Source organism: Apteryx rowi, unplaced genomic scaffold (assembly GCF_003343035.1).
Source record: "Apteryx rowi isolate R43461 unplaced genomic scaffold, aptRow1 scaffold_320, whole genome shotgun sequence".
Lineage (NCBI taxonomy): Eukaryota > Metazoa > Chordata > Aves > Apterygiformes > Apterygidae > Apteryx > Apteryx rowi.
Genome location: NW_020449642.1, coordinates 331,296 through 358,891, shown reverse-complemented (window position 1 = coordinate 358,891; position 27,596 = coordinate 331,296). Strand labels below are relative to the sequence as shown.

Genomic DNA, 27,596 nt, shown 5'->3' with positions numbered 1-27,596 from the left:
AACAATTGCTCAGACACATCGACTTTCCCTGCAATTCATCCCCCTGCATCCTTTGTGCAACATTCATTTGAACTTCATATTTCTCACACTGTTTTTCTGATGAAAGAGTAACTCGGGGCGCTAGGGGAGCCGCTGATGGAGCAGCTGAGATTTGTGCTGAACGCGTGGGGTGGGGTTTTCGGAAGCTGCTGACAGAAGTCCAGCTGCAGTAATGACTTGTGCAGGCRCCTGTCGTCTGGGGTATCCCTCATCTTAGCTTCCTTGCCCTCCGCCGGGGCTGCTCTGCTCCGGTTTAACACTGCCGGCATCGCTGCGAGATGTGCAGAGGTGTATTAAATGGCAGCRTGCTTTCCCAGGGCACGCCAGAGAAACCAGCTCTTCCACCCTGCCTTTCATTTGATTTTTCTTGACATGGTTGACTGGAGAAGGGGAAAAAAAAAGGAAAAAAGGACAGAGACTGTATGTAGCACAAGTACATTGGTCTGACATTTTAAAATAATTTTTAAAGCATTCTTACAGAATTCTTAAAAATACACATGCTGAGGAAGATAAATTAGGATTTTTTTAAAAAATCCRGGCTCTGCAAATATACAGTGTTTGTTGCATAAACCTGCGCGAGCRACTTGCATATGGATATGGCATGTGCCCATGCGTGTGCAGGTGCGCTGTATGAATCACCCGTGGCGTATATATGCATATGACAGGCGTGCGCGCCATAAATATGATCTACGCAGGGCGGAATTGTAAAGGGAAATTGACGGCGCTCGAGTACGCGCTCCCCAAAGTGCCAGCTGCCAGTTGGCCTGAATTAGATTTCACAGGGGGTTTTGCAATACATGGAATTCACCAGCAAATTACCCTTAAAGAGGGAAAATCAATCATTTGGAGCAGAGATAAGCTGAAGGCGAGGCAGCCTCGGATTGATCCCGTCTGGGCCCGCGTGCGTGGAATTCAGTAGATAACCTGGGGGAGGCGGGGAAGGAGCCAGCCGCTCCGGGAGGGTGCACGCAGGGTCGGCAGCCGCGGGAAAGGGGTGCTGGCTTGCGCGGGAGAAGCGGCGGGGGCTCGGCACCGCACGCATCTCGCTCGGATGGGCCGGGGAGCTTGGCAATAAGCAAGGGCTTGCCTTGGTTTTGGAGCCGGCGTGCTCCAGCACCCTGTGCGCAAAAGGCGTCGGAGCCCGAGCGGGCTGGAGAGCCCGTAGGAGAGAGGTGGGCTCTTGCGTTAAATGCCTCCAGGTAGGTGGCGAGAATAACCCTTRTGTTTTCAAAGGCAGGATTAAGCGTTATTTGTCACCTGCTAGCTGGAACCAGGCGTGAGGCATCCAAACTGTACAAAGAGGCACTAATTGCTTTTAAAAAACTCTCCTTTTTTTTTTTTTTTCCTTCCTCCTCCACCACTCGTGAACTCTTGATTTCTTTGCAAACTTGGCAGCAAGGGGGATATGAAGCGCTCCTCAGCCTCTCGCAGGTCATAGGCCGTGCCTGAAAGGCATGCACCAGCGTGGCTGCGAGGAGAGCTGGAGTCACGCTGGGTTTGGGGCTTCAGAAACAAGGGCCTTTGGGACAAGAGAGCCGCAGCTCCGCCAGGAGAGCGGGAACGGAGGGGAGCACTGCACTGAATCTGCAGGGAGAGGTGGAAACCTGCTGCTGAGCATCCCGGGCTGCTTTCCCCACACCTGGAGCATCTCGCTCGCTTTCTGCTGAAAGTGGTGAGGGCCCACCAACGCCCTTGCGCTCCTCGGCGGTTTCAGACAGCTGTACGGTTGAGGAAGGCTGGCTTGCTTGCTTGCTTGCTTGTATGGGGCTTCTGGTGTTCAGGRTCTGGGTTGGACTGGTTGGGTTTTTTTTACTCTAAATTGTTTTGTAGCCATTGTTAAGTGCTGTTAAATACTTGCTTTGTGTGATGGAGAGCTGAAGCACTTCGTGCTCCTCTTGGGTAAGGAGACACCCCTCTCGTAGCATCTCGCGGCCCAATTTGTGACCTGAAATCCTTCCTCTCCCTCTCTTAGGGGCAATGAGCTGATGAGAACTGCTTTGCTAGCAGTGAAAACCAAACAAAATACATAAAAGCTGTTGATAGAAARAACTGCTTATGTGATGAAATGGCACAAAATTAGCCTCCAGCTCCTGCCTCGTTTGCCCGTGGTCCCCCTCAACCTAGGCAGGGCGGCTTCTTACTTGCGAGCAGTGAGCACCTCGTGGTGGGCCACTTAGAAGGATCTCGTGCAGTAGAGGAGCTTTGCTGTCTGGCGAGGGACAAGGGCTAGGATGGGGGAAACGGCGGATAAAGTGGTAGGACCAGAAGACATGGGCTGATCCGTGTTGAGTGCAGGTCACACACCACTCCCGCACCAGGGCACCGGTAGCTTGTGCTGATGGCCGGCGCTGCGAGGAGCTGAGGCTGCCGGAGTCGGCGCACGTGTGAACCGGCGGCTATTTGCGATGATCTCTGCGCGCCCCGGGAGCCGGTGCCTGTTTTTGTTCCTCGCACGTGTTTGCGATCCGTTGTTTGCTCTGGGTGATGGGAGCAGGTAGGAAGGGGTGAGGAATTTAAGACTCTACAGAAACAAATCTTTGAGTCGTTTCCTCCGGAGCAGAGGTGCTAGCTGTGATCCGGGCTAAGCCTGCCCCTTCCRCTGGGCAGCTGATAACAACTTGAATATTCAGATTTGCTTTCAGCCRTCCATGGGGGGCTCAAAGGCTCCAGTAACTGGAAGCAAAAAAACCAGCATGGGGGCCGAAACAAAAAATAAACAACAAAATAAATATATAAGTGACGACTCGCAGCRGCTCTCCCTACAGGCAGATGTATTCCCCTTCTTGAGACCTCACCTGGGGAGACTGAGGCACTCGACTGGCTCGTAATTAGGGATGGCAGGTATCTGTAGACTGATCTGCTTTCCCAGCTGGAGGGGAATTAATCCACCCCGTTCTCTTCCCACAAATACTTGGATTTCTTTTGATGTCTCCACTTTATCTCGTGCCTCCAACACACTCGCTCCTTTGAGGATTCAAGGCAAATCCCTCACATCTCACCGCCCTGAAAGGTGCTTTTGTGCACCCGCGGAGGGTACACGACACCCAGCGCAGCACCCCRGCTGTTGGGTGACCCCCGGAGCAGGGCGCTTCGGCGGTGACCCTGGCCATGCCCACCTCCAGCCATCCTGAAGCCAGTGTCCTTCCACAGCTGGGCATCCTTGCATTTCCACCACCGCTGGTGCATGCATGAGTCCTGGGCCCGTTGCAGTGGAGCTACTGGGAAAGAGCAAGTATTTGGGGGGATAGAGCAAGTATTGGGGTCATAGGTACGGGGGAAGCGTCATGGAGCTGCTTGAGGGCTCCTGCTCCTTGGGCTGCTGAAGGACTTGCAGGCGGACGAGCGGAGGGGAYGGAGAATTACATTTCTACATGAAAATTGGATTGGAAATGTAATGGAGAGATGGAAGAAAGCCCCGCTGGCGCTGGGCCAGGAGGCTGTAGAAATAGGACAAGTGCTCCTGTTTAAAGGTGACCTGTGAAGGAATTGTTTCTGAAAATTGGGTTTGTGCCCCTCTTTGATGCTTTGTGCTGTATACAGAGGGCTCTAAGGAAGGAGCAGCTATTTCTCTAAATTATTTGCGAGCTGCGTGAACAAAGCAGAAGCCGGGCAAATCTCGTTTTACGCTGTCATTAGTTTCTGATTAGGTGTCCCTTTTTGTTGCACCTTGATAAGAGGGAGCACGTGTAAAGCTGTTGGTTAGCGGACGCCTTGTAGGGCTCCTCCATGGGGCTCAACGGTGTCAATAAGCCCATCTGATGGGATCAGCCTGGTCCGTGCTTCGCTGAGAGCGCGACAGCAGAGCTGGTCGGGCACTCTTCAATGAAATGGCTTGTTGTTGCTGTTGGAAAATGGTCATTTGTTACAAATTGGCGTCTTAAGGAGGCAGTAGGAAATAAGAGGCTGGGAAGAGATGCTTTCCCTGCCCTTGCTCATCCTCTGCTCCCTGCTTCCAGGATGGCCAGTGAACCTGGGCTGTTTATCTGGCGTGGGGCGGCATAACACGTGCGAGGGCCCTCACTTCTGCCCGGGGTGGCACTTCCCTGGCTTGCTGTAAAAACAGTTTTTTCAGAGGAGTTGTGCTTGCCGACACTGAGCATGCGCTGCGTGCCTCATTCCTGCCTCTCCTCGCCTCCCGCGCAATGCCCTGACAGGGAAGGAGAGACACACCTTTCTCCCCCAGAAATGCGCTGGAGGCTGCTGTGAGGGCTGTGAACCATCTCCCAGCCTTTCTGTCTCTCTTCTCCCCTTTTCTGCTATGTCTACCTGGCTGATATGGCAGGGGATGACCCCGTTTTCTTCCATAGGTTGTAGATGAACTCTCCTTTCTTTCCTCATTTTTTTCCAAACCACAGGTGTAGGAGACCTTCCCTCCCCCTGCCTGTCCCTCAGTCCCGCAGAGTGCAGCAACATGAAATTTTTCCAACGTAATACCATGATGCCAAGCGAGAGTTTGCACGGGCCCCTCTTGTTTCCTCTGCAGGGATGCTCATTCCCCATCATCTGTCCGCTGAGCATTTCTTGACTCCTTCGACTGCAGGTGTGTTCGTGCTGTGATGTGTGTGCTTCGGTGGGAGCTGCTCAGCTTGCGTCTTCTCCTCGGCTTCGTGGGGTCCTGGTGGGTTACTGGGGTGCGGTGCGGGCAGGAGGGCAGCGGGGATATTCTGCCTGTGTCGCCTGCTCCYGGCTGTCACGCTCAGCCAGCTTTTGCTATTAGTGCCCCTTCGTGCATTTAATTGGTCCCTTTTCCTGAGAGGAGGGAGGTCATTCGGGGAAAATTGGAAATTCGGCTCTGGCAGCTTCTGAGCTTGCTTTTAACGTGCTCTGCTGGGCCGTGTTTTGGGAAGAGGTGTCACGCCTGGAGTGAGGGCCCTGAAATCTCGCTGTCAGTCTTCTTGGTCCTGTTGCTTTGCCAGGGAGGTCTTGGGGAGAGGAGGAGTTTTCCAGTTGCCAGCGTGAGCGGTCTTACGGGGAAGAGCCCTTTTATCACCCAAAATTGCGTGACATCTACGTTTCTGAATGCACAGGGGCTATGCCTGCAACGGAGCAAGCTGCATGCGGGATGCAAGCAGCTTGAACCAGCAGCCTGGTCAGGGGAAGGCATGATGTGTGCTGTTTCAGCGTGCAGTTAGGATGCGGGAGAGGTGCCAGCTGGATGTGTTAGGCCCACACTCACCTCTTGCCCTCGTGTCTGGCTTTCCTGATATTTCTGCCAGCCTGGCAGCAAGGGTGGTCATGGAGAGCCATCCGGAGAAGCGGTGGGCTGGGACGGTCACCCGGAGCTGCGATGGCGGGAGATGGTAGTGCACCTTGGGCAGTGGGGGTGTGCTCGGGAGAAGCACCCACGCTGTGCTTCCCCAGCATGAGGCGATAAAATCCCAGGGCGAGAGATCATGTGCGGAACGTGGGTCTTGAAACAGCAGGAGGGATTTTTCCTTCATCCGTGTGCTATGCAGGTTTATCTCCGGGATGCATTTTTTTTAATGTGCACACGTATTTTATATAGAACGTGAACATGTAACAAAAGATACATAAAAATCATCATCTGCATTGGATGYCTGGCAAGTTTGATAAACCGCAACGAAGAGTGCTTAAGAGCAGTGCTGAACTGTATGACTCAGTTAACCAAACACAAGCACAGCAAAGCTCCCCGGCGTCTCCAGTAATTGCACAGTATCCGTTTCTGCGTGTCTGAAGGCAAAGGGCTGCGCCCTCGATATCGCAAGCCGCTCCTGCCCGAGTTGCTGTCAAGGGAAGATTTGTGTCTGATGCACATGCGTTAAAGCTGTTGTGCTGATTTTGGGGTTGAATCCTGCCGAAGTGCCTCCGTCTGCGCAGGGAGTTAATGGGGGGCGTGAAGAGTGCCTGTGCGGGCTCACAGCCTCCGCGGGGCCGCGGGAGGACCGGTGGCCAAGCCGATGGGTGGTGGACCGCGAGGGCTCGCCGGAAGGGGCAGGAAAGGCAGTCGTGGGCTAAGCACCAATGCAGGAGGCCCTGACAGGGCACAGAGCAAAACCACCTGGGGCCTGGAGAAGAAATGGGATTCCTTTGTTTTTCCCATGAAATATTCCTGTCTAGAGCAAGTGCTTCTCCTTTTAGTAATTAGCCTGCTTGTTTCTGTCTTATATGGCTGATTTCTCTCTGTTTGTGCATTTATGTCTGTGTCTCTTCTGCTCAGTCCCATTTTCCGCCCCTCTCTGTGGCCGGTGGTGTTGGGCTGGCTACGGTTGGGTTACCCTTCGCTCCTTCCTGCCTTTGCCCTGGTCACCTCTGGCTCCATCCAGCAGCCGTGACGGATGCTTTCTCGTTTGTCATTGCCAAATTTCCTCTCCCTTTCCAGGGCCCCAACAGTGTTTTTGAGGTTTACCTGGTGGGCAACAACTCCAACCACTTCATCATCTCGCCGACCTCCATCCAGGGGAAGGCAGACATCCGTGTTCGCGTGGCGGTGCCGCTGGACTTCGAGACCATTCCTCGCTACGAATTTTCGGTACAACTGCTGCGGGGCTGTGTGCGGGGTGGGAGGAATAGGACAGTGACCCCCGTGCTGTATGCAAGATCCATGTTTTTAAGAGTGACCTAGACAATTCCCAGGGATTTTAGTGGGGCTGGAGCACCCGCAGATGCCTACAGAAGACCTCTTTGTACTGAGGGTGGAGGTGTCCATGCCATGCTGTGCGCCCCTTTGGGGGCTATCCTGTTCTCCCTTCTCCTTCCCTTCTCCCGCTTCTCACCGCTAGCCGGTGGGTCCCTACCCCATTTCTCAGGGTGCCTCCGTGTCCCTAGAAGAGGAGGGCAGAAGCAGAAGCTGGTCGCTTCCCCATGCAGGCATTCAAAGCCTCAGCCTCAAGAGTTTAAATAGAGCATGTTCCCCCCACCTGCGTCAGGGGGCCGTAAAAACTTTATAGAGCATAAAACTTTGTTTTCAGTGCACCTATCAGGCATCAAAGCTCTTTCCGAGCTCCTGCTTGAGCTTTGTCCTGCTGTCTGCCAGAGCTGTAAATTCTGGGAGGCAACGCAGCTTCGAATCACACCAGCGGCTCCCGTTGCTATTAGTCCTGGCAGAGAGGTTTTTACACCCTCATGAAGAAACATAAATAAAAGCCTGCCTTCTCTGAGCACCACCAGGTGTAAAACGAGTTCCAGCCCTGGGGTTAAATCCCTGCTCAGCTGGCTGCTTGRGTGGCGCAACAGAGCCTGCGACCCCAAATTAGCAGGCAGCGGGTGTCCGCTGTGCGGGCAAACGGCAGGCAGGGTGCAGGAGCACGTGTAGGCGAGACGTGTGAGGGCCTGGCCATGCTTTCTGTGCACGTGTGAATGCTCTCCCGTGGCACGCTGCAGACGTAGGAAGGCAGGAGAGCACTTTTCCAGCTGGGGTTTGCTAGCACTGCCCTGCTCCTGGAGGAGAGGGCAGGGGTTCTTTTCTTGAGCATCCGTGTTTTGGTAGATAGCACTTAGCTGTCTCCAATGTTGTGAACAGGACAGAGTTGGTGCCTTTCCCATTTAAAATATAAAATAGTCAAGTTATCCCCAAATGCTTCACGAAGGCTCCAGCTCTGCTGTTTGCTTCCCCTCTCTGCCCAGCTCTTTGCAAATGAGAGCGTCCCAGACCACGTCGGCTTTGCACGAGTGAAGATCAACCTCATCAACGAGAACGACAACCGCCCCATTTTCAGCAAGAGCCTGTACAACGTCAGCCTGTTTGAGAACGCCACTGTGGGAACCACTGTCCTCAGGGTCCACGTGAGTAGGAGCGTCCTGTATCTCCTTGCAATTCCTTTCACATGCACGTGGCTCCCTCTGGGAGGTACAACTCGCTTGCCCTGATGAGGTGGGGTGTAGCACTCCTGGAGGCTTTTGCAGCAGATGCATTGATGACCTTTCCTCATCTCTGGGAGAYTGTGTGTGTGGTTCCTACCACCATGGGAACTTGAGGAGAGGCTGGCTTTTGGATAGGTCCTGTCTTGAACGGTCTCAGCTGCAAAAGCCGGCTTTTCCTCCAGGTACCGATGCAATGGTCTTGTTCCTGCCTCTGCCTCCTCCTCACCAGGTACCCTCGCCCTGAGTATTTCAGCTGCGTACATGGCTTATGTCCCTATGGACRTTTGCTGCCTCTCTTGTGTTAATTCTCACGGGGAAAACTGCTCTGGTATCTGTTGAACTTGGCTGCTTTGCTGATGAGCGTGAACACCCGACATTGGTCTTTCAGCGTGAGTGCTCTGGCTGCCTCTCTGTGAAGGGCTACGTTGTTGTCGTTGTCATCATTTTCCTCAAACAAATTGAGGTTAATTGAGTCAGTTAAGGGCAAAGGATGGCAGAAGAGGGAAATGGTTATATTTAGCAGGGCATGGTCTGAAATGGTTGGCAGCAGAACTCCAAAACAAGGGGTAGAGAGGTGATGGGTACTGGGGTGCTTCTGTACGCCCTGGCAATGTTGCGGCGGGGCTGGCAGGGCTCCTGCATCCAGAGCGGGGCTGGAGTGAGCACCCAGCCATCCAAAAGCCCAGGGGCTGCACTGTCCTGAGGAGAAGATAGTTTCGTGGTGGGTGAGAGCAATGTTAGTGCCGGTGTGGGACAGAGCAGGAACCAGGACAAAACCCTGCTCTGAGAAGCCATCAAAGGAGAAAGCAAACATCCTCTGGGAAGGGAAATATCATGGGAGGGGAGCATCAAAACCTCTGCTGGGCTTCGAGTGCGTGAGGACTGTTGTCGTTAAATAGCCACAGATTAATTTCCATGGCTGCGGCTCCCCGCTCGCGCGCCGCCAGCCCCGTGGTGTGGTGCTCTCCGCAGCCCTGCTCTCCCGGGAAGCGGCCCCTCCTCTTCGTCATGCACCCACACGTTGATCCGGAGAATAAAAGCTCCGACAAAACGGTGCGGTGTACGCGCGTGTGCGTAAGTGTGTTTACTCTACAAACAGATGGTACGAAACTGTATAGAGCCCCTGAGCCGTTCCCATCTGACAGTTATTAATATTTCAAGCAGATGTTTCGCTAGTCAGGCCGTCAGACACTAAACAATGAGATTGTTACTGCGTCTCCTCTTTCCCCAACTTCCAGCTATGCCAGCATTTTGGAGCACACGCAAAATGCCAGGAGTTGAATCTTCTGTGATAAATCAGAATGGCTGCAATTAGCGCTGAAATCCAGATTGCCCTCCCAGCTGATCCCAAACTTTTTAACAACCCTCATAATGTACCAACTCCTGCTGCTGCTGCTGCTGCTTTTTGCGTTTGAGACGCAGCACTCTGCCCGCTCTCAAAGTGCTGCCCGCTTGCCTCGTTCTTCTCCGACTTGTCCCGTGTGCCACAAGTGAAGTGGACCCTGCAAGGACACTGCTTTTGGAAGTCTGCTTTTCTTGCTGTTGAATTCCTCCTTGTCTTTTTTTCCTTCTTTTCTCTTGCCTGGAAGCTCTTTGTGGGTAGGTGGTTAGGGACTGGATTCAAAACATCTAGCCAGCCAGCCTGAGTGCCCRCTCCTTTGGTCGCTGCTGACGGGCTCCACGCAAAAAGGCGCTTTTGGCGGCTTTTCTCAGTCCTGTGCTGAAAAATGCTCCTTTGGGCAAGTAAAGTCGGGGTGGGAACGGTTGTAAGGATGTCGGACCGCCCCTGAGCTGGGGGTTGTGTGCTTTGAGGGAGGGCTGGATTTCTGGAGGGGTACGGGCACTGCCCMCGCTGGCGGTCCTGCGGCTCGAACGGCTCTGCGCTGCGGCGGGGGTCCCTCGGGACACGGAGGCTGTGGGGCCCGGAGCTGTGCTCGGCAGCCGTTCCCGGGGATGGCCGGGCGCAGCTGGCAGCGCAGCGCCTGCGGCTCCTTCCAGGCAGGGATGCAAGCGGCTTAAAACRGCGGGAGGTCAAGGGAACGGAAAATCTCTGATCTTCTGCCTGGCCTGATGGTGCCTGAAAGCTGCTCCCGACTTCCCAGGGAAGGGAGGAGGCTACTCCYGGCAGCCCAGAAGATCCTGGGCTCTTTGCCCATCTTCCAGAAAGAGTTTTCCCTTCTCTGTGCTTAGTGGGTCAGGTGCAGGCGAGGGGGAGGAGGCATCCTTCGTGACCTGGGAGGAGAAACGAGCCTGCCCTGCTGCACAGGTGAACGTTCCTCGCCACCGCCCCTTCCCCGCTGCCCTCTGCTTGACCAACGGGAAATGGAAAGAAAGCAAGCGAGAAAAGAGACTTCATTTGCAATGACAAATGGCCGTTCGTTTCTGCAGCATTTCACTTCCTAATGTCACTGACAGCAGAGAAACATTGCCCGTTACACTTATAAATCAGCTGTAAAGCAATGCAAAGTGCAGGCAGGCAGCAAGGACCCAGAGCTGTTGCCTCCTCTCCGCTCCCTGCCTCTTTCCCTTTGCTCAATAAGYGTCCCTGTGGGTTCTTGGGGCAAATCTCAGTTACTCCCCTGGCACTCTGCAGTGRTTTTGTTTGTCTGCTCTTCATTCTCTGTTTTGCATTCTCTCCATTTCTGTCTGTCCATTCATCCATCCATCCATCTGTTTAATTCTGTCCCTGCAACGCATTTATCATATAGATTCAGGTAGTCATTTGCTTGCATGAGAACATCTGGAGAGTCCAGGCTTCACGGAAATGGCTCCTGTCATGTGCAGGGGAGCCTGGAATATGCCTGAAGGCAGCCCCACAGGGTAGGAGAATGGTTCTTGCGAAAGCAATGGAAACCTTTCTTTTTTTCCCTTTTTCCCCCTTTTTCCCCCCTCCAACCACTGTCTTGCGCTGTACRCCTGTGTGCACACGTGTCCTTGTGCATGTTCTGCCTGCACATGTGCCTCCTCTGCTGGGTCCTGTGCGAGGAGTCCTGCCTCTGCGGGGAAGCAAGCAGAGGAGCTACCCGTGGTGCAGAAGTGGCGAGCACTATGTTGTTCACTCTTTGCTGGCTCTGTCGATTCCTGCTGTGCCACCTTCGGAAAACCCAGCTGCTGAACCAGTAGCCATCAGAAGGCACCAGCTGCCCAAGCAGCACTTGGTCAAGGGTGTCGAAGATCTCAGTTAATTTAGGGTGCAGTGTATATTCTTGGTGCCTCCTGTTCCTGGAGGGCATGAAGTTATACTGGCTGCCAGCCTGCTCAAGAAGTGTGAAATTCTTTCTCTGACCTTTTCTGAAGGCTTCATGGCAGTTGTTTCAGGAAAAAAAAATATTTCAATATCTGTTGGTAGCTGGGGCAGAACTTGCCAATATCTTCAGCCTGAGCCCTGGTCAGCCGCTTCTGTGCGTACACTGCCTCGATTTACCCCTGCCTCGCCGGTAGGAGCGTGCTGCTTGGTGGGATCTCGCAGCCTCTCTGGCCTGGCTTTCCCCAGCAGAGTGGTGGGGCTTGGGGCAGGCAGGGGAAGAGAGACGTCTGCATGCAGAGAGAGTGGTGCTTTTGCTAGCTGGCTTAGTAGGAGAGAGCAGACAGGCCACCCTGTGGTGGCTGGCAGTGTGCGAGAGGCCTGGAAAGGTGCGGTGAGCGACAGAGACCCTGGGAAAGGATAGCACCACCATGGACGAAAGCAGCCCGATAGAGGCAGTGCAGACAGCACGTACCCCGGCCTCTACCTAGTGTCCTGCAATGTTGCATGCACGTTGTAGGACAGGCAACTGAAATAAAAACCAAGCGGTGGGTGCACACCTCCACCCGCAGTCTGGGTTTTATTGGGAGTCCTGGCACCAAAAGAGAACTCTCTCCAAAACCACTTCTTCAGCCATAGCCACGATTAGTGCCTTGGATGGAGTTAGTATCCATCTCACAAAATAGGTCCCAACAAACTGGTTTTCTCTTGGGGTGAGAGGTAGGAGAGAGGAGAGTATCTCCAGCCCTGTCTCTCCCAACTTGAGGAGCCCGGTTGATGGAGGGGAAGATGAGTTGCTGGACTGAACGGGCACATCCACAGATCTCGGACAATGAGATTCCCTCATTGCAGAGAGAAATGAATCAATAGGCAGATTAAGGAGGGGCAGATAAAACACCATGGTCAAACGTCCACGCCACAATCTAACAATATCAGTACCAGCCCTGCAGGAAGCAAGTTCCAGCACAAGCGGTGAAATTCCCAGGGCAAATCCCCYGAGCGAGTGTGTGGAAGAAGGGAGTGAGATGGGGGAAGGCCCAGAAAGAACACCCTCTGCTTTGGGATGGAGACAGTGTGGAGGATCAGGTCCTAGGCTAGGGAGAACCTGAAGTGGCCAGTCCAGCCTGTGTAGTCCTGCTTGAGTCCAGAAGCAGCAGAGGCCCTCAGGATATGCCCACATGCTGCTCTTACTCTCTGGCCTCATCCAAGCTGCCTCATTGCTACTAGCAGTGGAGCAGGGGGTGCTGCTATTTCAGAAGCCCTGATGTAGCACAGCCTGGACAAGAGCAGAAAGAAAAGTCTCAAGGGTGCTGAGTGCAGGGAAGGGAATTGATACAGGTCAGGGATCAGATCTTGCTGCTCAAGTCTTTGCTTCTCTTTCTTTCCCTGGTGTGCAGGACTTAAATGTGGTCCCCTGGATTTGCATCCAATTAGCTATGGTGTGGTGGGGCTGGAATTAACCCATATGGGGCCCTTTGGGTCCATCTGTGACTTGGGGAGGAGAAGAGGCATTGGCACTTGATGGAGTTTTCCAAAACACTTTTTTGGGTGGAAGAAGCTATGAAAACGAGACTGTGCTGCTGGGGTCATCAAGAGCCAGCCCAGCTTCAAGAGAGCTCCCCTCAGCAGGGAGAGGAGCAAGGGGGAGATCCTTCTGCCATCCTGTGCYGTCCTTTTGGCCATGCGCTGGTGCTTTAACAGCAGCCGGGGCCCCTTTGCTTCCCCTCCCGTGCAAGCGAGAGCTGTGCTGGGAGAGCAGGGAAGGTGTGAGCGCGTGTTTGCGCCTGTCAGATGGACCCTGTGGCACGCCAGCCGGCTGCTTGGACTGCCACGCGGTGGCCTTGACAGCCTGATGGGACGCGCGTGGTGCTGGCAGCGCTGTGCTGGTGTGAAAAGGGAAGCAGAAGAGCTGATACAATCCCAGCACTGGTCTTTGGGCAGAGAGTAATTAGTCACACGCGATACATTTGCTAGGCCTGGAGGAGTGGGGAAGGGGCCTAAGATGACCCAGCAGGAGGTAAGAATTAAGGGGAGGGTGGTCTCCTTAAGCTTCTCGTATCCTACCGATCTGCGCAGCAAAGTCCTCCTGAAAAGCTCCGATAACCAAAGTCGTTAAATCCCGAACAAACCAAGAGTAGCTTGTTTTTAACACAGCAATGCATTTGATTTGCCTCGAAGGGCCTCGAGAAAAATGGTTCTCCAGGGAAGTGTGCAAAGTAATCCCAGCTCCGCGCTCCCTTCCGCCTGCTTTATTTGCCCCTGTCTGGCTTGACTGCATAGGTTCAGATCAGTCGCTCCGGGCTTCGTGAGTCAGCTGGCAAAAAAGAGCAAGTTGGGGACTCTGCCATGCGTCCGCCACTGAGCCCACGTTTCATCCTCAGATTATAATCTGGGGGGTTTCTGAAGAGGGGGAAAGAGAAGGTCCATCCTTTTTGCAGAGTGCATTAGCTGGTGTATTCTTACCTGCTCACGTTCGCGTTCCTGAGTAGTCCCTTTTGGTTACTCTCCACGTGTTGTCCCATCTCCAGAGGTCCTCGCCGCTGGCCCTAGTGCATTCGTTCACCTGGATTCTCCTGTTCCCCTCTTCACCACCATGCTTCCTCAGCAGCAGCCTTGTTAGTAAGATCCTAATGCAGCAAATGCACTAATTAACCTTTCATTACTCTTTTCATTAAGGCAACCTTTAATTTGGCTGGTAAAGTTTCTCTCTTTTACCACCCAGCCGTCAGTTTTCTTCTGCTTCTTCGATCTCCTTTTGGCCCCTCATCGGGGATGGGAAAATCGATCCTGGCCTGATTTCCTTTCCCCTTCTTTCCAGCCAGCTGTAAACGCCAGTCAACAAAAAAAGTAATAGCGTGGTCTCCCCACCCTGGGAAGAAGAGCTGCAGGCGTCAATAAAAGACCTATTTAAAATTCGAAGGGCTTTCTCCGGCAGCTGTCACTCTGCGGCGGACCCCTCTCCCCGAGTTTTGTGGGAGCCAGCCGCGGCCTCCTTCCTTCCCTGGAGGTGCCCTGCTCTTGGCACGGGGATGCGACAGCGCGTGGGCACCTACGTCCTGGCCCCGGCTGTCCCGCGGGTGGTTTTGGTGAGCCTGGGGGGGTTACGTCCCTCTGCGAGAGGAGAACAGCACCCGTTGTCCCATAACATGTTTGATGCTGCTGCCTTTTCTTGCTCTCAATGATTTCCAAAGCGAGGGGGACCCACGTTGCTGAAACGGCCGCTTCAGTCTTGAGGAGAAAGTGAACGTAGCAGATAGAAATAGTCTGGGATGGAAAGCAGTAGCTGGGAAAGTCGGAGCAGATGAGCTGGCTGTAGCTTCGGAGCTGCCGGTAGTTGGGGTATTGCTGGCGTTCACTGTGTTTGCTGCCATYGCTCTGCGTGGTCCACCCTGAGCTGTGTTTCTCTTGTGTGGTGATGGTGACTCTGGGGATTGCCCTGGAAGGAAAGCCTACGTCACTCCGGTTTTTGAAAAGTTGCATAGAGCAAGACACGCAGCCAGCCAGACCTTGGCGAGAAACRCCAGGGTCCTGCTTCTCCCCGGGAAGGAGGTTGGAGCAGGGCAGGAGAGCTCAGCTCTCCCCTTGGAGACCTCCTTGTGCTCCTCCTCCACCCGAGGTTGTGGGAGCCCTGACTGTCTTCTGCAAGGAGGATTTTTCCAGRGTTTGGTTTGCTCTTCTGAGGCAGGGTGGGGGGAAAGGGTATGCATTGCAGATGCCTGGGAAGCAGTCTCACCAAGGAGTTTGGGGAACTGCTTTGCCCCCGGATGTACTGCTTAGACTTATGTGCTGCCTTCCACCATCCTTCTTTGTATTTTTACCTGTATGTCCAGGCGCTCTGACTCGTTGGTGCACCCTGCATCGTTCTCCTTAAATCCCAGAGTGCTCGGGGAGCGACTGACGCTCTGTAAGAATGAAGTTTGGCTTCCCTTTCCCCCRGCTTACAAGCGCTCGATTCTGGAAAATACAGAAATGAGAGAGAGAGTTGGGAGTGAGGTGGAAAAATACCTTGCAAATCAATGGATGGATGAAAAAGCTTTCAGGGATGAGCATGCTTTCAGCGTACGCGTGGAATAAGAATCAGGCGGGAAGATAACCCACTCATTGCTGTGTTCGTGACATCTGGGAAGCTTTTGAATGTTAGGACTGAAGTGGGATGATCGCTCTTGCTCATGGGTTGTCAGAGGACAGCGTTCCCTGATGCTGTGATGGCGTTAGCTCAGCACTTTTCCAATCGACTGACCCTCCAAATTTTCACCCGGGGGGGCAAAGGCCCCTGTGTAGCTAGCTTGTCTGTGCCTTGCTCTTTTGAAAGTTACCTTCTGCGTGTGTGTTAGGAGTAGCTTGCACACCCCCCATGGGAAGCCCCATGGGTTTGGGGACCACAGGATGGTCAAGCACTGGGGAAAAGGATATCAAAGCCTTGATCTTTTCTTTCTGCTTGAAGTGGATTGGAAATGTAGTTACAGCCGAAAGCCGCTGTCGGACAGGGTGAATGTAAGGGATGTGGTAATTGGAGACCGTCAGCTGAACAGCCAGGGAGAGCGGTGGGTTTTAGAGGACGGGCCAAGGCACTGGGAGAGGATGGTTTGGGAAAGCAGGAGGGAGTTCGCAGGCCGCTGGTGGGGATGTAAAACCATGGCTTATGAGCAGCTCGTGGAGGCTGGACAAGAAGGGGGGCTGGCGATTGCAGGCTGGAAGCAGGGCAGGACACGGAGCCGCTTGGGGCAGCGTGCATCCTCGCTGTGAAGGCTTTGGCCTAGGCATGGCAATAACCAGTTTTTTTCCAGCCTGGGCGAGAGCTGGGGCAAGGAGGCGGCAGAAGGTGGGCTCATTTGAGATGTCCTCCAAGCGTGGGCATTTTCCCTCCTTCCCGCCCTGCTCCTCTCGCGCAGCCCCTGCCCTCGTCTGCAGCTCACCGTCCCCACTGGCATCTTAATTGATCTTGTTGCTCTCAATCCCCCGGAGTCCCCCCTGCCCCAGCTGTGCTTAGACAGAACAAAATCTCTCCCAATTTCCCCACTGCTTAAAAGAAAATTGAATCCTTTATCTGTAGGAAGAGAGGAAAACTGCAGACACGTGAAACAGTAAATAGTTAAATAATCAAAGTGGAGCTTTCAGATTGCCTGGCAAGTTAAACATGAGCAGCTTTTCTTCTCCGTGCATGTTTCTCTTTTTTTTGAAATACGCTTGCACTCCACACTCCTTTTAAATATTCTTATCAAATCATCTCTGTAAATAAAGGGAAAGGGAGGAGGGAATTAGCAGGTAGCAGCATCACTGACGGATCTGAAGTCCTCATCCTTCTGTCAGGGCCCAGTGCTCTTCGGCTGTGTTTATCTCTTTAATCTAAATATCAATCCGTGAGACCGAAATGGGGTGGAATAGGAATCATGACAGCCCGAGCACTAAGGAGGGAGACCCTTATTGAAGCTTTTGCAGCCACTCTGTGTCCTGATGGAGCTGTCAGGATAAATACGCAGCTTCAAAGTGCAGAGGTAGTAAAAACATGACAAAAAAAAAAAATCACAGCCCAAAAAAATCAACCCAACCCATGAGACGGGTGGGGGGGGAGGAACAAATGCAGACCTGAGCTTGTCCAAATTATATGCTGCAAAGCCCAAGGCAGTCGGTAGGATTCCCCCACCCTTTCCCGGTGGTGGTGTTAGGAGATGGGTTTTGCTGTCTTTACCTCATCGCTATTTTGCTGCGCTGGTGCTTTGGGAGGTGGCTGCGAGGTGAAGGGAGATGTTTTCCAAGGTGAGGTGCTGCTCTGGTCTGGCCGCTCGCTGCTGTGAGAACCACAGCTTCGCACATCCTCGTTACCAATCCTTTTGGGCAATAACTGTCTCCGCACCGATATTTCCCCTTCCAGACACAGCRCTTCCGAGCCAGGGAGCGGTGCCAGGCAGAAAGCCCCATGCAGACCCCTCCTCTCCTCCCCTGGGTTTTCATCCCATCCATCCATTTCTAAACTCCCTGCTGGGCTCCCCYGTGTCCCCCAGTGCCCACATCTCCCCCAGAGCAGCCAGGGCTCTGTCGTCCTCCAGCCAAGACCTCCCACAAGAGTCTGCTCCCAGCGGGTGCCATCAGCTGGGGTGACCCCGTGACGGCGGCCGTGTCACMCCCGGGACAGATGTCCTCATGTGGTCTCCCATGCAGATGATGAGCCTCTGCTGAGGGGTTAAGGGGAGGCCAATTAGTCCAAATTGGGCATTTAGGAAAAAAGACCTCTCTCCAGCTGTACTGGCTTCACACTTGGGGGAACCACTGGCGGTATCAAGTTGGAAGGTGAATTATCTTCATGCCTGCTGGACACAGGCTGGGCTTTGCCGTTGCCTTTCTCTAGGCCAGGGTCCAACGCGGTCACGTCCGTTTCCAGGCATCCATCCAGGTGACCAWCTCTCTCCCCTCCGTCTTTGCCTTTGTCCCCCCTCTCCCACYGAGGCCCCTGATGCCTGTTGGCCTCCTTGCCTGGACAAAATGGGGTTGCAGGTGGTGGAAAGCATGACTGGCTCTTGTGAATATTTCAGCAATCATTGGGGATTTATGTTTCCTGCATCGGACTTTGACCTTAATTTCTTCCGTTTTGCTGGGCTGTAAAATTCATTAGAGACCTAACAGGGAAGCGATGGAGATGTCAGCCAGGCAATTGTGTGGTTATTTAATCTATCAGATGTGCTGCTTGCCATTTAGGTGGACAACAAGAGAATATGAAATCAATACGGTTCGTTAGCGGAGTACTCGCGCCTGGCTCCGTCGCGGAGCTCCAGTAAAACCCGGCGAGGCAGAAGGCTAAATCGTCGCGGTGTCACCTTGCAGGGGGAGAAACCGGGGGTGGCAGGAGGCGAGCGCGAGTGCATTTGAAACCGGTGCTGCAGACGTCTGCTTCCCTTGCTCAAGGGCTGCCTTCGGTGCAACGCGAGCGGCGGCGAGCGTTTTAAAGCACAGTCTGCAGCGTTTATAGCAGCCTGGCTGCAGTAAATTACCGCTAAATCGCGGTGGCTGCTGCCCAGGCAAGTGTTAACCTCGCCTACAGCGAGCTGATGTTGAAGGCACTGCTGTTATAAAACACCATCGAGGAGGCTGTTGTTTTATCCYGGGGCCGGGAGAAGAGGTGGAAAAAGCTCGGTAATTCCCAGGGGGGTTGATTGGCTCTTTTTCCCCCTGCCAGTCTCAGCGGCGCGCTCTCAGGCTGTTAGCCGTGGTTTAACTCCCGGCTCTGCCATGACCCCGTGGTCTCGGGCCGCTCGAGAAGCGCTCCGGGGGCTGCGGCGTGCCCGAGCCCTCGCGCCCCTCCGGCCCCCCTCCGCTCCCGGCTTCCCGCCTCTCGCCCTCCCTCCGCCGGCGCCAACCGCCTCCGTGCGCCTCCGGCTCGGCAGTGCCCACAGGCAGCCCGGCCCTGCTGGCTCCTGATTGCAGTGACCCGCTACGCCGCCGCCGCGCGCTCTGCAAAGCCGGAGCCGGGGAAAGAGCCGCGCTTCGCCCGGGAAAGGCGTGATGAAGTTAAGGTGGAATTTCTACGGGGTCTTGATCTGGTTCTGAGTCCCCGCGATTACTTCCCACAAAGAGCGAGCGGGTTTGGGTGGCTGAAAAAAAAAAACGGGTACGGGGATAGGGAACCATCAGACGTGGGTCGCTTGTGTTCCTGCCGCTTTCTGAGCAGCCTGTGGATGCTCCACAGAGGGAGCTGCGGACTGGGTGACCACGTCTGCCTCCTCTCCCTGGAAAACCAGGCTAGAAAGCTGGAAAGAAGGGAAACTTCTCTCCGTTTGCTTTCTCCTGCGGGCCGTGCCCCAGAAGCAGAGGGGCACGCTGTGGGGAGCCGGTGCCGGTCCGCGGTGCCAGCGTCCCGCCGCCCCCCGGCAGCGCTACCGGAGGAGCTGGCAGGCAGGCGGCGCGCGGGGTGCGAATCACAACCGGCCGCTCCAGCACCTCGACAGGCTTTTGACGTTCGGTAATTGCTTTCCTGCTATGACTCTTTTAAGCAGAGAGCGTGTGGCCAAAGCAATTTGTCCCCCATCAGCTTTTATTTCCCGGTTTCTGAATACCAGGGGTCGGGGAGGGAAGCGACAGGAGAACAACGATAGCAAGCCACGCCGGGACCCCCTCGGCTGCGGCACTGCTCTCGGGCTTTCCTCTGGCCCGGGCAGCTCCCTGCTGTGCCAGAAAACCACGTGCACGGTCGCGTCCGTTAAACGGGGCCTGGCGCCCTGCTAAAAGGCTCGTCGGAGCTAGGTGCTTCCAGTGTCGAGCGTTCCCGAGAGCAGCCGGGGGTGTGCTCGCGGCCCCAGCCCTGTCGTTAGGATGCTCACGGTGGGTTATTTATTACTGATCAGCAGCAGCGGAGCTGCGGCGGCCGGGAACGCCGATGGGCAGAGCCACACGGCAGTGGGAGCCTCGGCCCRCGCCGCATCAGGCTCCTCGGTGCCGATGGGGGTTCGACAGGAATAGCAAAGAGTGTCTTCCTGGGGGATAGAGAGGGTCGCTTGGGGCGTTTTCCCTTCAGACCCTGTTTGGGGGGGGGCTTCTTTTTTTACTGCAAGACCATCCTTAGGCAGGCAGGACGCGGGAGCCCCACCGTGGCCTGTCGCAGCCTGTTCTCCCCATCCAGAGACGAGCTGCCCTTCCACTGCGCTTCTGCTGTCCGGTCACCTCTGGACACCTGCGTGTAGCTGTTGAACGCCAAGATCCAGCTGCTCCTCGCTGAGCCTGAGCCCATTACCGGAGGAGAGACGTACCTTGGCGCGGGCTTTTCCCTCTCCAGGCGAGGTCCCCAGGCAGTGATTTCCTCTCCCCCTGTCCAGCAGATCTGGAGGGCGCACTGCATTTCTTGGACCTCCATCAGTCTCCTGCAGCTCCACCACGCAGCTGGGGCCTCCCTGCCGCACGTCTCTGCTTAACGGCTCGCGGGGCAGATCCAGCCGCTATGGGAGCCACCGGCCCCGCGGAGGGGTGGGGGGAGAGATCCCATCGCGCCCTCAGAAACGGCCAGCGCGGCAAAGCGTTGCCTCCCAGCCGCCGCTGAAATTTAAGTGCAAAAAGGGATGAAGGCCGTAACAGAGAAGCTGGAGGCCCTTGGCCACGGGGAGGAGGCTGGGAGGGATGAGCGATGCGTGCCAGTGCTGCGGGTGTTCGGCAGAGCCGCCGGGACTGGGCTGGTCTCGGAAAGGGATGTCGCTGCCTTCTCCGTGGTTTGCGTAAAAGGCTCGTGTCTCTTTAAACACTTCCCTGCTCATCCTCCGGAGCCTCCCCGAAGCTGCTGTGAGTAGAGTTAATCTCGTGTAGTTTAAGGAGTCATTCAGTGGGGCTCGGCGGATGATGAATGTCGAAACCATTACCGGCGAAGCGCCGGGGCTCCGTGGAGCTGTTTAAAAATGAATTCTCCCATGTAGATTTCTGCTCCATCAATCCTTATGACATGTCAAACATTGCTATTGTTTCCTGAACAAATTGTGCGACATGCCCTTTTCTGCAGATTTGCGCACGCGAGCAGAACTGCTCGCCGGCTCCCGCTTGCGGCTCGGAGCAGGGCGAGAGCAGCCGGCCGCGCTCGCGCCCGCGCCGGGTTGCAAGCCTCGCGCTGCCGTGGAGGGGCAGTCGGCCGCTGGGGAAGCACGGGCACGAAGGGCGTTCATAGCCCCAAAGATAAAAAATAAAGGCAGCCTTGCAAAATGCTTGCGCTTGCGGGAGGGACGGGGGGGGCTGCGCCGCCTGCGTGCGTGCAGGGACGGGAGCTGCAGGTGCCTGGGCAGGTTTGGTGGGAACGCGTGAGCGGTGCTCGCGCATCGGCATAAAATTGCGTGCAGGGGGCAGGGTGTGCGGGTGCCACCGGGGCAGTCGGGCTCGCCGCCTTCGTGCCAGTCCTCCCGCGTGATTCATGGGACGTGCGGCGCAGTGGCGTGGTGGCGTGCGAGCGCGCTTGCTCGCTGCGCTGTAGCTCAGTAAATTAATCCTTGGGGTTATCCAGGCTTTCTCTTCCTGGGCCTCTTCCAGAGTTTAGCTATGCGAATGTGTTTTGTAGAAACGGGCTGCGCTGGTGACAGCTCRTAAAAGTACAGATGGGGACCCGTGTTTTCGTGCTGACCTTTGCAGGCTCCAGTGGGCAAATCCCATTTTAATATTCCGGACAGGAGATGCACAGCCGTAAAACCGTGTGATTGCTTCTTGCCATGGAGCCCCTGGTATCTTCCGCCCAGCTGCTTCCCTTCCCCTGCCACGGGTGTCCGCCCGGCGGCGACGCGCCGAACGGGGCCGCTCGGAGAGGGGCAGAGCCGCTGCAAGCAGCTGACGCCCAGGACTGGGGAAGGCTGTGCAAACTGACTGCCTCCGAATATCCTGCCCGCGGCTTGTGCCTTGCCCTTGTCAGTCCTCAGGATGGCTTTGCAAAGCGCTCGGAGGGGCTCTGGTGGCGCTGGGTATCTTTTTTTACCCTTAGAATTAAAAAGAAATGAGTATGGGACCGGAATCAAATAYGCTGAGCGTGTGTGGTTTTGCTTTTCTCGTGCTCCCTGCCGCAGAAGCGACCTGCATCGCTGCCGTGTGCTGCGTCCACGATGTTCGTGGCGGTGCGGTCCCTTGGTTAGCAGGAAAGCCCACCTGCCGGGTGTAAATCGGTTCCAGGGAGCCCGCCGGCGAGCTGGTGTGAGGGGCAGCGTTAGGCTGCCTGGTGTCGTGGCTCCTGGAGAGCGGTCCAGCCGTCCTGCTGGGCCCCGAAGCCTCGGCTGGTCCCGCGTCACCGCTGAGAGCTGCAGGCGATCTGCCGGCCCTCCGGCTTTGGCTGCTGAAGGGTGTGGAGATGCTGGGGAAGGAAGCAGATGTTTCTTCAGAAGGGAGGCAGCCAGCCATGCACGTTGCCGACRGTGCTTTCTCGGCAGCGCGGGTGCCGGCTGGTCGGTTGCGCTGGGCTGCGGTGGGATYGGGCCGTGTCCGGGCTGTGCTTCCGAGCTCCTCTGCCTTCCGTGCAGTGCGGCTCCGCGCTAACCTTCCTTTAACCTTCCTTCTCCCCTGCATTTTTTTTCTCGGCAGAAGGAAATTGCACTTCCCCAGCGTTGTCCGTCACTGCAATAAGCACTTACAAGCGCAGTCGTACGGGCCCAATGAAGGGAATTAGTTCTGCCCGCGCTCCGTGGCACTGCCAGGTCTCTTGTAAATCACTGTCTCGTCGCCAGCCGGTCCGGGTGTACGGAAAATGCTGTTCTGGTCTCTGTGCTGTTGCACCAAATGTTTAAGACTCGGAGGGCCCTAGGGGTTAACAGTGGCAGTGGGCACGGGTGACGTCCCAAATACGTCCCATTCATCCATCAGTGCCGGCGGGCTCTTCCATGGCAGGCCACGGTCAGTGCTGCTCRTTTGGAAAGGCTGCGTACGGCAGCGAGGACGCCTGGGAAAACTCCTAGTTAGGAAGTTGAGGCCCCGCTCGTGCCAGCCGATGCTGCGACTTGACTGGCAGGTTGGATGGCAGAAGCTTTGCGCCTGGCTCCGCTGCTTTCTCACCTAAGCAGCTGCCAGCTGATGTGTGCTTCTGATGGGAGTCGCCCGCAAGGCAAGGCATTAATTAATATAATACGTCTAAAGATCATGACAGGAGCAGGGGAACATGCCAGACATTGCCGGCGGTGGAGAAAATAGCYGGAAGAGGCAGCGCACATGCAGCGAACGGCTCAGGCGAGACGAAAAGCCTGGGTACGGCAGACGGAGAGATGCCCCTTGGCTCAGGGAAGGCCTGCTGAAAACGGTGCGGAGTTGCGTGTTGCAAGTTGGAACTGKCTGGGCTTCCCGACCCCACGTGGGCTGGCACCCAGCTCGTGGGCTGCGAGGTGGACCTGCAGGACCAGCCCTGGCTCTGAGAGGCTCTGGACCCCATGCCATGGTCGGCAAAAGCCCCGTGGTGCTTCTCCCCCATTGCTCCACCAGCCCTTCTTCTGGGAGCCCGCTTGGGCTGCTGCCTGACCGCACTGACCTCGACCTGCCGCCTTGCAACGCACCGTAAAGCCGTGCCTGCTCAGCAAGTTAAGGACACCTATCCGTCCTGCACAGGCCCGTGCTCCCATCTTCAGCTGAAGAGCTCTGCAAGCAGCGCCTTGCCATGATCACTCTTTATTTCCCAGGCGTAGCGCTCAGCCGGTCGGGCTGCAGTTATTCAGAGAGGTTGTAAGATTTTTTTTTTCCGTGGGCTAAGTGTTTTGTGTAGGGGGAGATTTGGAAGGGGAAAGCACGTTTTGCGCTCTGTTAGCTCTTAAATAACAGATATTTCATTTGCGTTCCAACTTTGCAGCAGAACGAGCAAGGAATTGGGCAGCGGCCAAGCAGGGGAAATGCTAGTCCAATATAAAAGTTTGGAAACACCGTGAGCAGCTAGTCCCCAGAGACAGAGAGGGTGAAAACAACAGCGAGCAGGCAGCTCACCTGTGCTCCTGGCTGCTGGAAAACAGGGACGTGGTGGAAACGAACAGCTGCGGGTGCACGCTGGGGAGTTCAGCTTTGCCTGGGGAAAGGCCTCTTTACGATCTCGATTTCCAGCCCTTTGCTTTCTGCAGTGACTCCAGCTTCAGGTTGCACAGGGAAAGGAGCAGGGCTGCTTCTCCGGAGCAGCGCGTGTTGCTGGTTTCCTCGGAGGTGCTCGCAGAGACCGGCAGGGTCTCTTTTGGCAGCTTTATTTGTTTTTATGGGATGCAATCACAGYGCACCGAAAAAGTAAATCAGGTAGTTGAGAGGAAAATCAGCAAAATGTATGGCAGGCCAGAAAGGTCGGCTCTGGCAGGGCACCGCGCGGCTGGTATAAAGCATGAAGAATTCGCCACCCGGGCTGGGGAGGCGTTTGAGGAGGAAATTAATTCTCCCCGGCTAGTTTTCGCCCCTGCTCCCCTCTCCGTCCGCCCCCCTTGCAGCCCGCGGTGCGGCAGGTGAGCTGGGCGCGGGGCAGAGCGGGTTTGGCCCSCGGTGACGTGCTCAAGCTCCTGTTCTGCTCTCAAGGGTAATCAAGGCCGAAGATAAATCAGGCAGGTTTCGGGAGCGGGGTTGTGGTCTGTGCCAGGCCTAAAATACAGCCTTTTGATRGTATCTGGACATAAAATGTGTCTTTGACCCTGCCTTTCCAGGGGCCTGTTAGTGTCTAAGTAATCTGGACAGGACTCAATTTAGAAAATATACTGGGGGAAAAAAGGATATYTGGGGGCTTTTATTCCACTTTCCTCATCTAAAAAATAAAATTTTCTGGTCCTTTTCCCTGCCGCCGCTCATGCATATTTTATATATTCATTAGAGGAAAGACTTTAAAACACACATAAATCTTGGCTTGCTCATCCAGCRCTGACACGAGATGCCTTTCGTGCACCGTGCGCAGAAGAGGACCGTTGCCCAGCCATGACCAGCCTGCCGCATCCACAGCGGCCTGGAGCCGCGTCCGTGCATCGGCTCCCGCCGCAGGAGGCACCTCCGCCGAGAGCCAGCCCAGTGCCCAGGCTCCCGAGGGATGTTGTGCRTGTTGCTTTATTGCCCGGGTGCTTCCCAGATGAGCTCGGCGTGTCGGTGAACATCAGCAGGCGTGTGGTGTCCTACCACCAAAGTAGGGGGAAGYGAGATGCTGCTCCGGGTAGCTCCGGTGACAAATAGCAGCTAGCGACGTCTGCGCCGGTGCTAAGCCTGCTAATGAGTATGTAGAGAGGCCAAGAGGGAGGGCAGGAGAAGCGATGGGTTTGCACCCTTGGACCGGGCTTTGCAAGCAGGTTGTGCCGGCGGCAGCCCGGCCGGGTCTCGTGCAGCATGATGCAAAGATGCCGTCGGCTAAAGGCACGAACCCCATCTAGGCAAGAAGGTAAATTAAGATTTGTGTCAACTGCGAAGGATTCAGTAGTGTGTATACTGCAAGGTTTCCGTAAGCATTTTTGTTTATTGATTTGTTTGGTGGTTTTGGTTTTTGTTTTTTAGGCAACTGACAACGATGTGGGCACGTATGGAAAAGTCAGTTATTTCTTCAGTGATGATCCTGACCGGTAAGTGTGGCAGAACCACCAAGATAACTTTGGTTCTTCAAAATCCCCTTCTAAGCTTACCAAGGAGTCACTCACATGGAAAATTAGGGGTATTTGTTATGTCCTACCTTTGAGATACCTCATGGGAAAGCTAACCCCTTATTAAAATCTTTGATTCTGTTTTTCCTTTGGTGCCTTTTTTTTTTTTTAATCCCTCGTTATATTCTTTTTTTTTTCCTGTGGCTTGGGTGCTCCCAGCTTCAGCCAGCTGGGCAGAGGGAGGTGGCTGTGTCTGTCTCACCCCCCAAGTTGCATGGGGACAGGCTTCAATATGCCAGGCTGGCGGTGATGCTCTCTGCCCAAGGGATGAATGAGAGCTGGTGACTTCAGCGTGTGGCCAAAGACAAAATCAGGCCAAAAGCAAGTGTTGATTTCAAAAGTGATGTTAACAAGTCTCCATCATAGCTCCATCACAGCCGTCAGAGCTGAGATTTCTACAGAAGTCGGATCTTGTGATCTGACCAGCTTGTGATCTTTGGTGGGGGTTTCCTTCTCTTCAATCCCTCAGCTTCTCGCTGGACAAAGACACCGGCGTGATCGTACTGATTGCGCGGCTGGACTTCGAGGCCACGCAGCGCTACACCCTGACTGTCATCGCCCGGGACGGCGGCGGGGAGGAGACGGCGGGGCGCGTGCGGATCAATGTCCTTGACGTCAACGACAACGTGCCCACCTTCCAGAAGGAGGCCTACCTGGGGGCGCTGCGGGAGAACGAGCCCTCCGTCGCCCAGGTGCTCCGGCTCCGGGTGAGGGACCAGAGCGGCTCCCCGGCTCCCTCCATCAGGGCCCTTTGGGAGWTGGGTGTCTCCTCCTCCTCCTCCATCTCCAGCCATGCCTATGAGGTGTCTCTAGGTCTGATGCTTCTTCCAGGGCACGGGCACTGCCTCGTTATCGCTGTGCTCTGCTTAATGAAGCGGGCAGGTCCCAAGGGGTGGTGCTTTGGGTGTCGCTGACAGAGTCCTTTCTCGGTGTGGGGTGGGAGGAGAGGCTGGTTTGCAAGCCCTTGGGGTCCTGCTGCCTGTGGCTCCACCAGGGCAGTTCGGAGTGGGAAAGGAAACCTTACCTGAGGCAACTGCAAGGGAAGGAAGGGGAAAAATTTGTCATAAACCCTCAGGTAATGCCCAGGGCCCCATCGCTGCCTTTCTGCTGCAGGCTGCTCACCGGAGGCCCCAGCTGGGCTTGTTACAGCTGTTTTGGGGACACACTGGGTTTGTTACAGCTGATTTTGGGGTGCACCTGACCAAAGCCTTGCAGAGTGGAGAGAAGGGTTAGAAACGTCCACTGATGACTGAATGCATGTTCCTCCTGTGCTCTTCCTCTTTCCTTGGACCAGCATGCACCTTCCCTTCCCTCGGCTCTCTCCCATGGCATTTCCCAGGCACAGCTTCTGTGTTTATGTGCAGCTCTTTTCTTCCTTCCGCTTTCGCTCTAGGCATCTGATGAAGACTCCCCTCCAAATAACCAGATCACTTACAGCATCGTGCAGGCGTCTGCTTTCCGGGACTATTTCGACATCACCGTGTCGGAGGGGTACGGAGGTAAGGGATGCCAGCTGCTGGGGGCCTGGTGCCCGTGCCTTGAAAGCAGCACAGCCCTGGGAGAGTAGCAGTCACTCAGGCTCCGCTCACGCAATTGCAAGCAATCACGGCAGCAGATTTTAAGAAACGGCTATTGCAGCTCCTCCGCTTGTAGTGACCTTACTGGAGATGTGGTCCTTCAGGTCCTTTGCAACACCGCGTAAAATGGCTCAACCTGAGCCGCTGCGGGGCTGTGAGATGTGGCAACTTGCACTTTCAGCTAGGAGATGGTAATTTCTGCAGACACATTACCTCAGTCCCTTACCTTGCGTGACAACAGCTGTAGCTAAAAGGAAGGGTGTGTGCTTGGGAAGAGAAGGGGACTTTGCAGGCAGTCAGCATACAGGAGGAGGAGGCTGGACTGTACTTTTCCCTGCTGCTATCCTGTCGCTTGCTATCCAGGGCAGAAGATGAGGTTTCCAGAATGGTTACGGATTTAGGGAGCTTTTAGCTACCCACTTAGGTTTATTTCCAAGAGCCTCGTTTCCCCGTAGAGCCGAGCAGCTCACCCTCTGCAGGTCTGTCCCCCTATGTGCATGAGGGCCAGTATCCGAGTCCCGCGGCTCTTCCCGATTCCCCTGGCTTTGAGAACTCTTGGTGGGACATGATGCCCTTCTGCTGAGAAATGCAGCTTTTAATGAGACAGGCTGAGAGCCAGCATGCTTCCCCAGGCATCCCATGCTAACAGAAGTGCTGGGAGCTCGGGTGACTCAGGCCCACAGAAAACACGGATACGGCTCACTCCAGCTTGTGCCTGCGTGTGCAAGGAGCTCAGAGCAAAGTGGAGCCCCACTGTGTTAGCAGGAGATGTATGGGCTGTGCGAGCAGGCTGTCCCCTGAGCCTGCCCACTGGCCTACTTGGTGTGTGGATACCCAACGTGGCGT

General features: G+C 55.2%; 1 protein-coding gene across 2 annotated transcripts in view; it reads left to right on the top strand.

Moving 5' to 3' along the window:
• CDH23 (cadherin related 23) overlaps positions 1 to 27,596 on the top strand; it is a 223,917-nt gene that overhangs the window by 121,931 nt on the left and 74,390 nt on the right. For both annotated transcript variants that reach the window (XM_026071045.1, XM_026071044.1), the window contains exons 11-15: positions 6,380 to 6,529; positions 7,624 to 7,782; positions 25,031 to 25,095; positions 25,643 to 25,880; positions 26,567 to 26,672. In XM_026071045.1, coding sequence (XP_025926830.1) covers positions 6,380 to 6,529; positions 7,624 to 7,782; positions 25,031 to 25,095; positions 25,643 to 25,880; positions 26,567 to 26,672 — 718 coding nt within the window. The remainder of the gene's footprint in view (positions 1 to 6,379; positions 6,530 to 7,623; positions 7,783 to 25,030; positions 25,096 to 25,642; positions 25,881 to 26,566; positions 26,673 to 27,596) is intronic.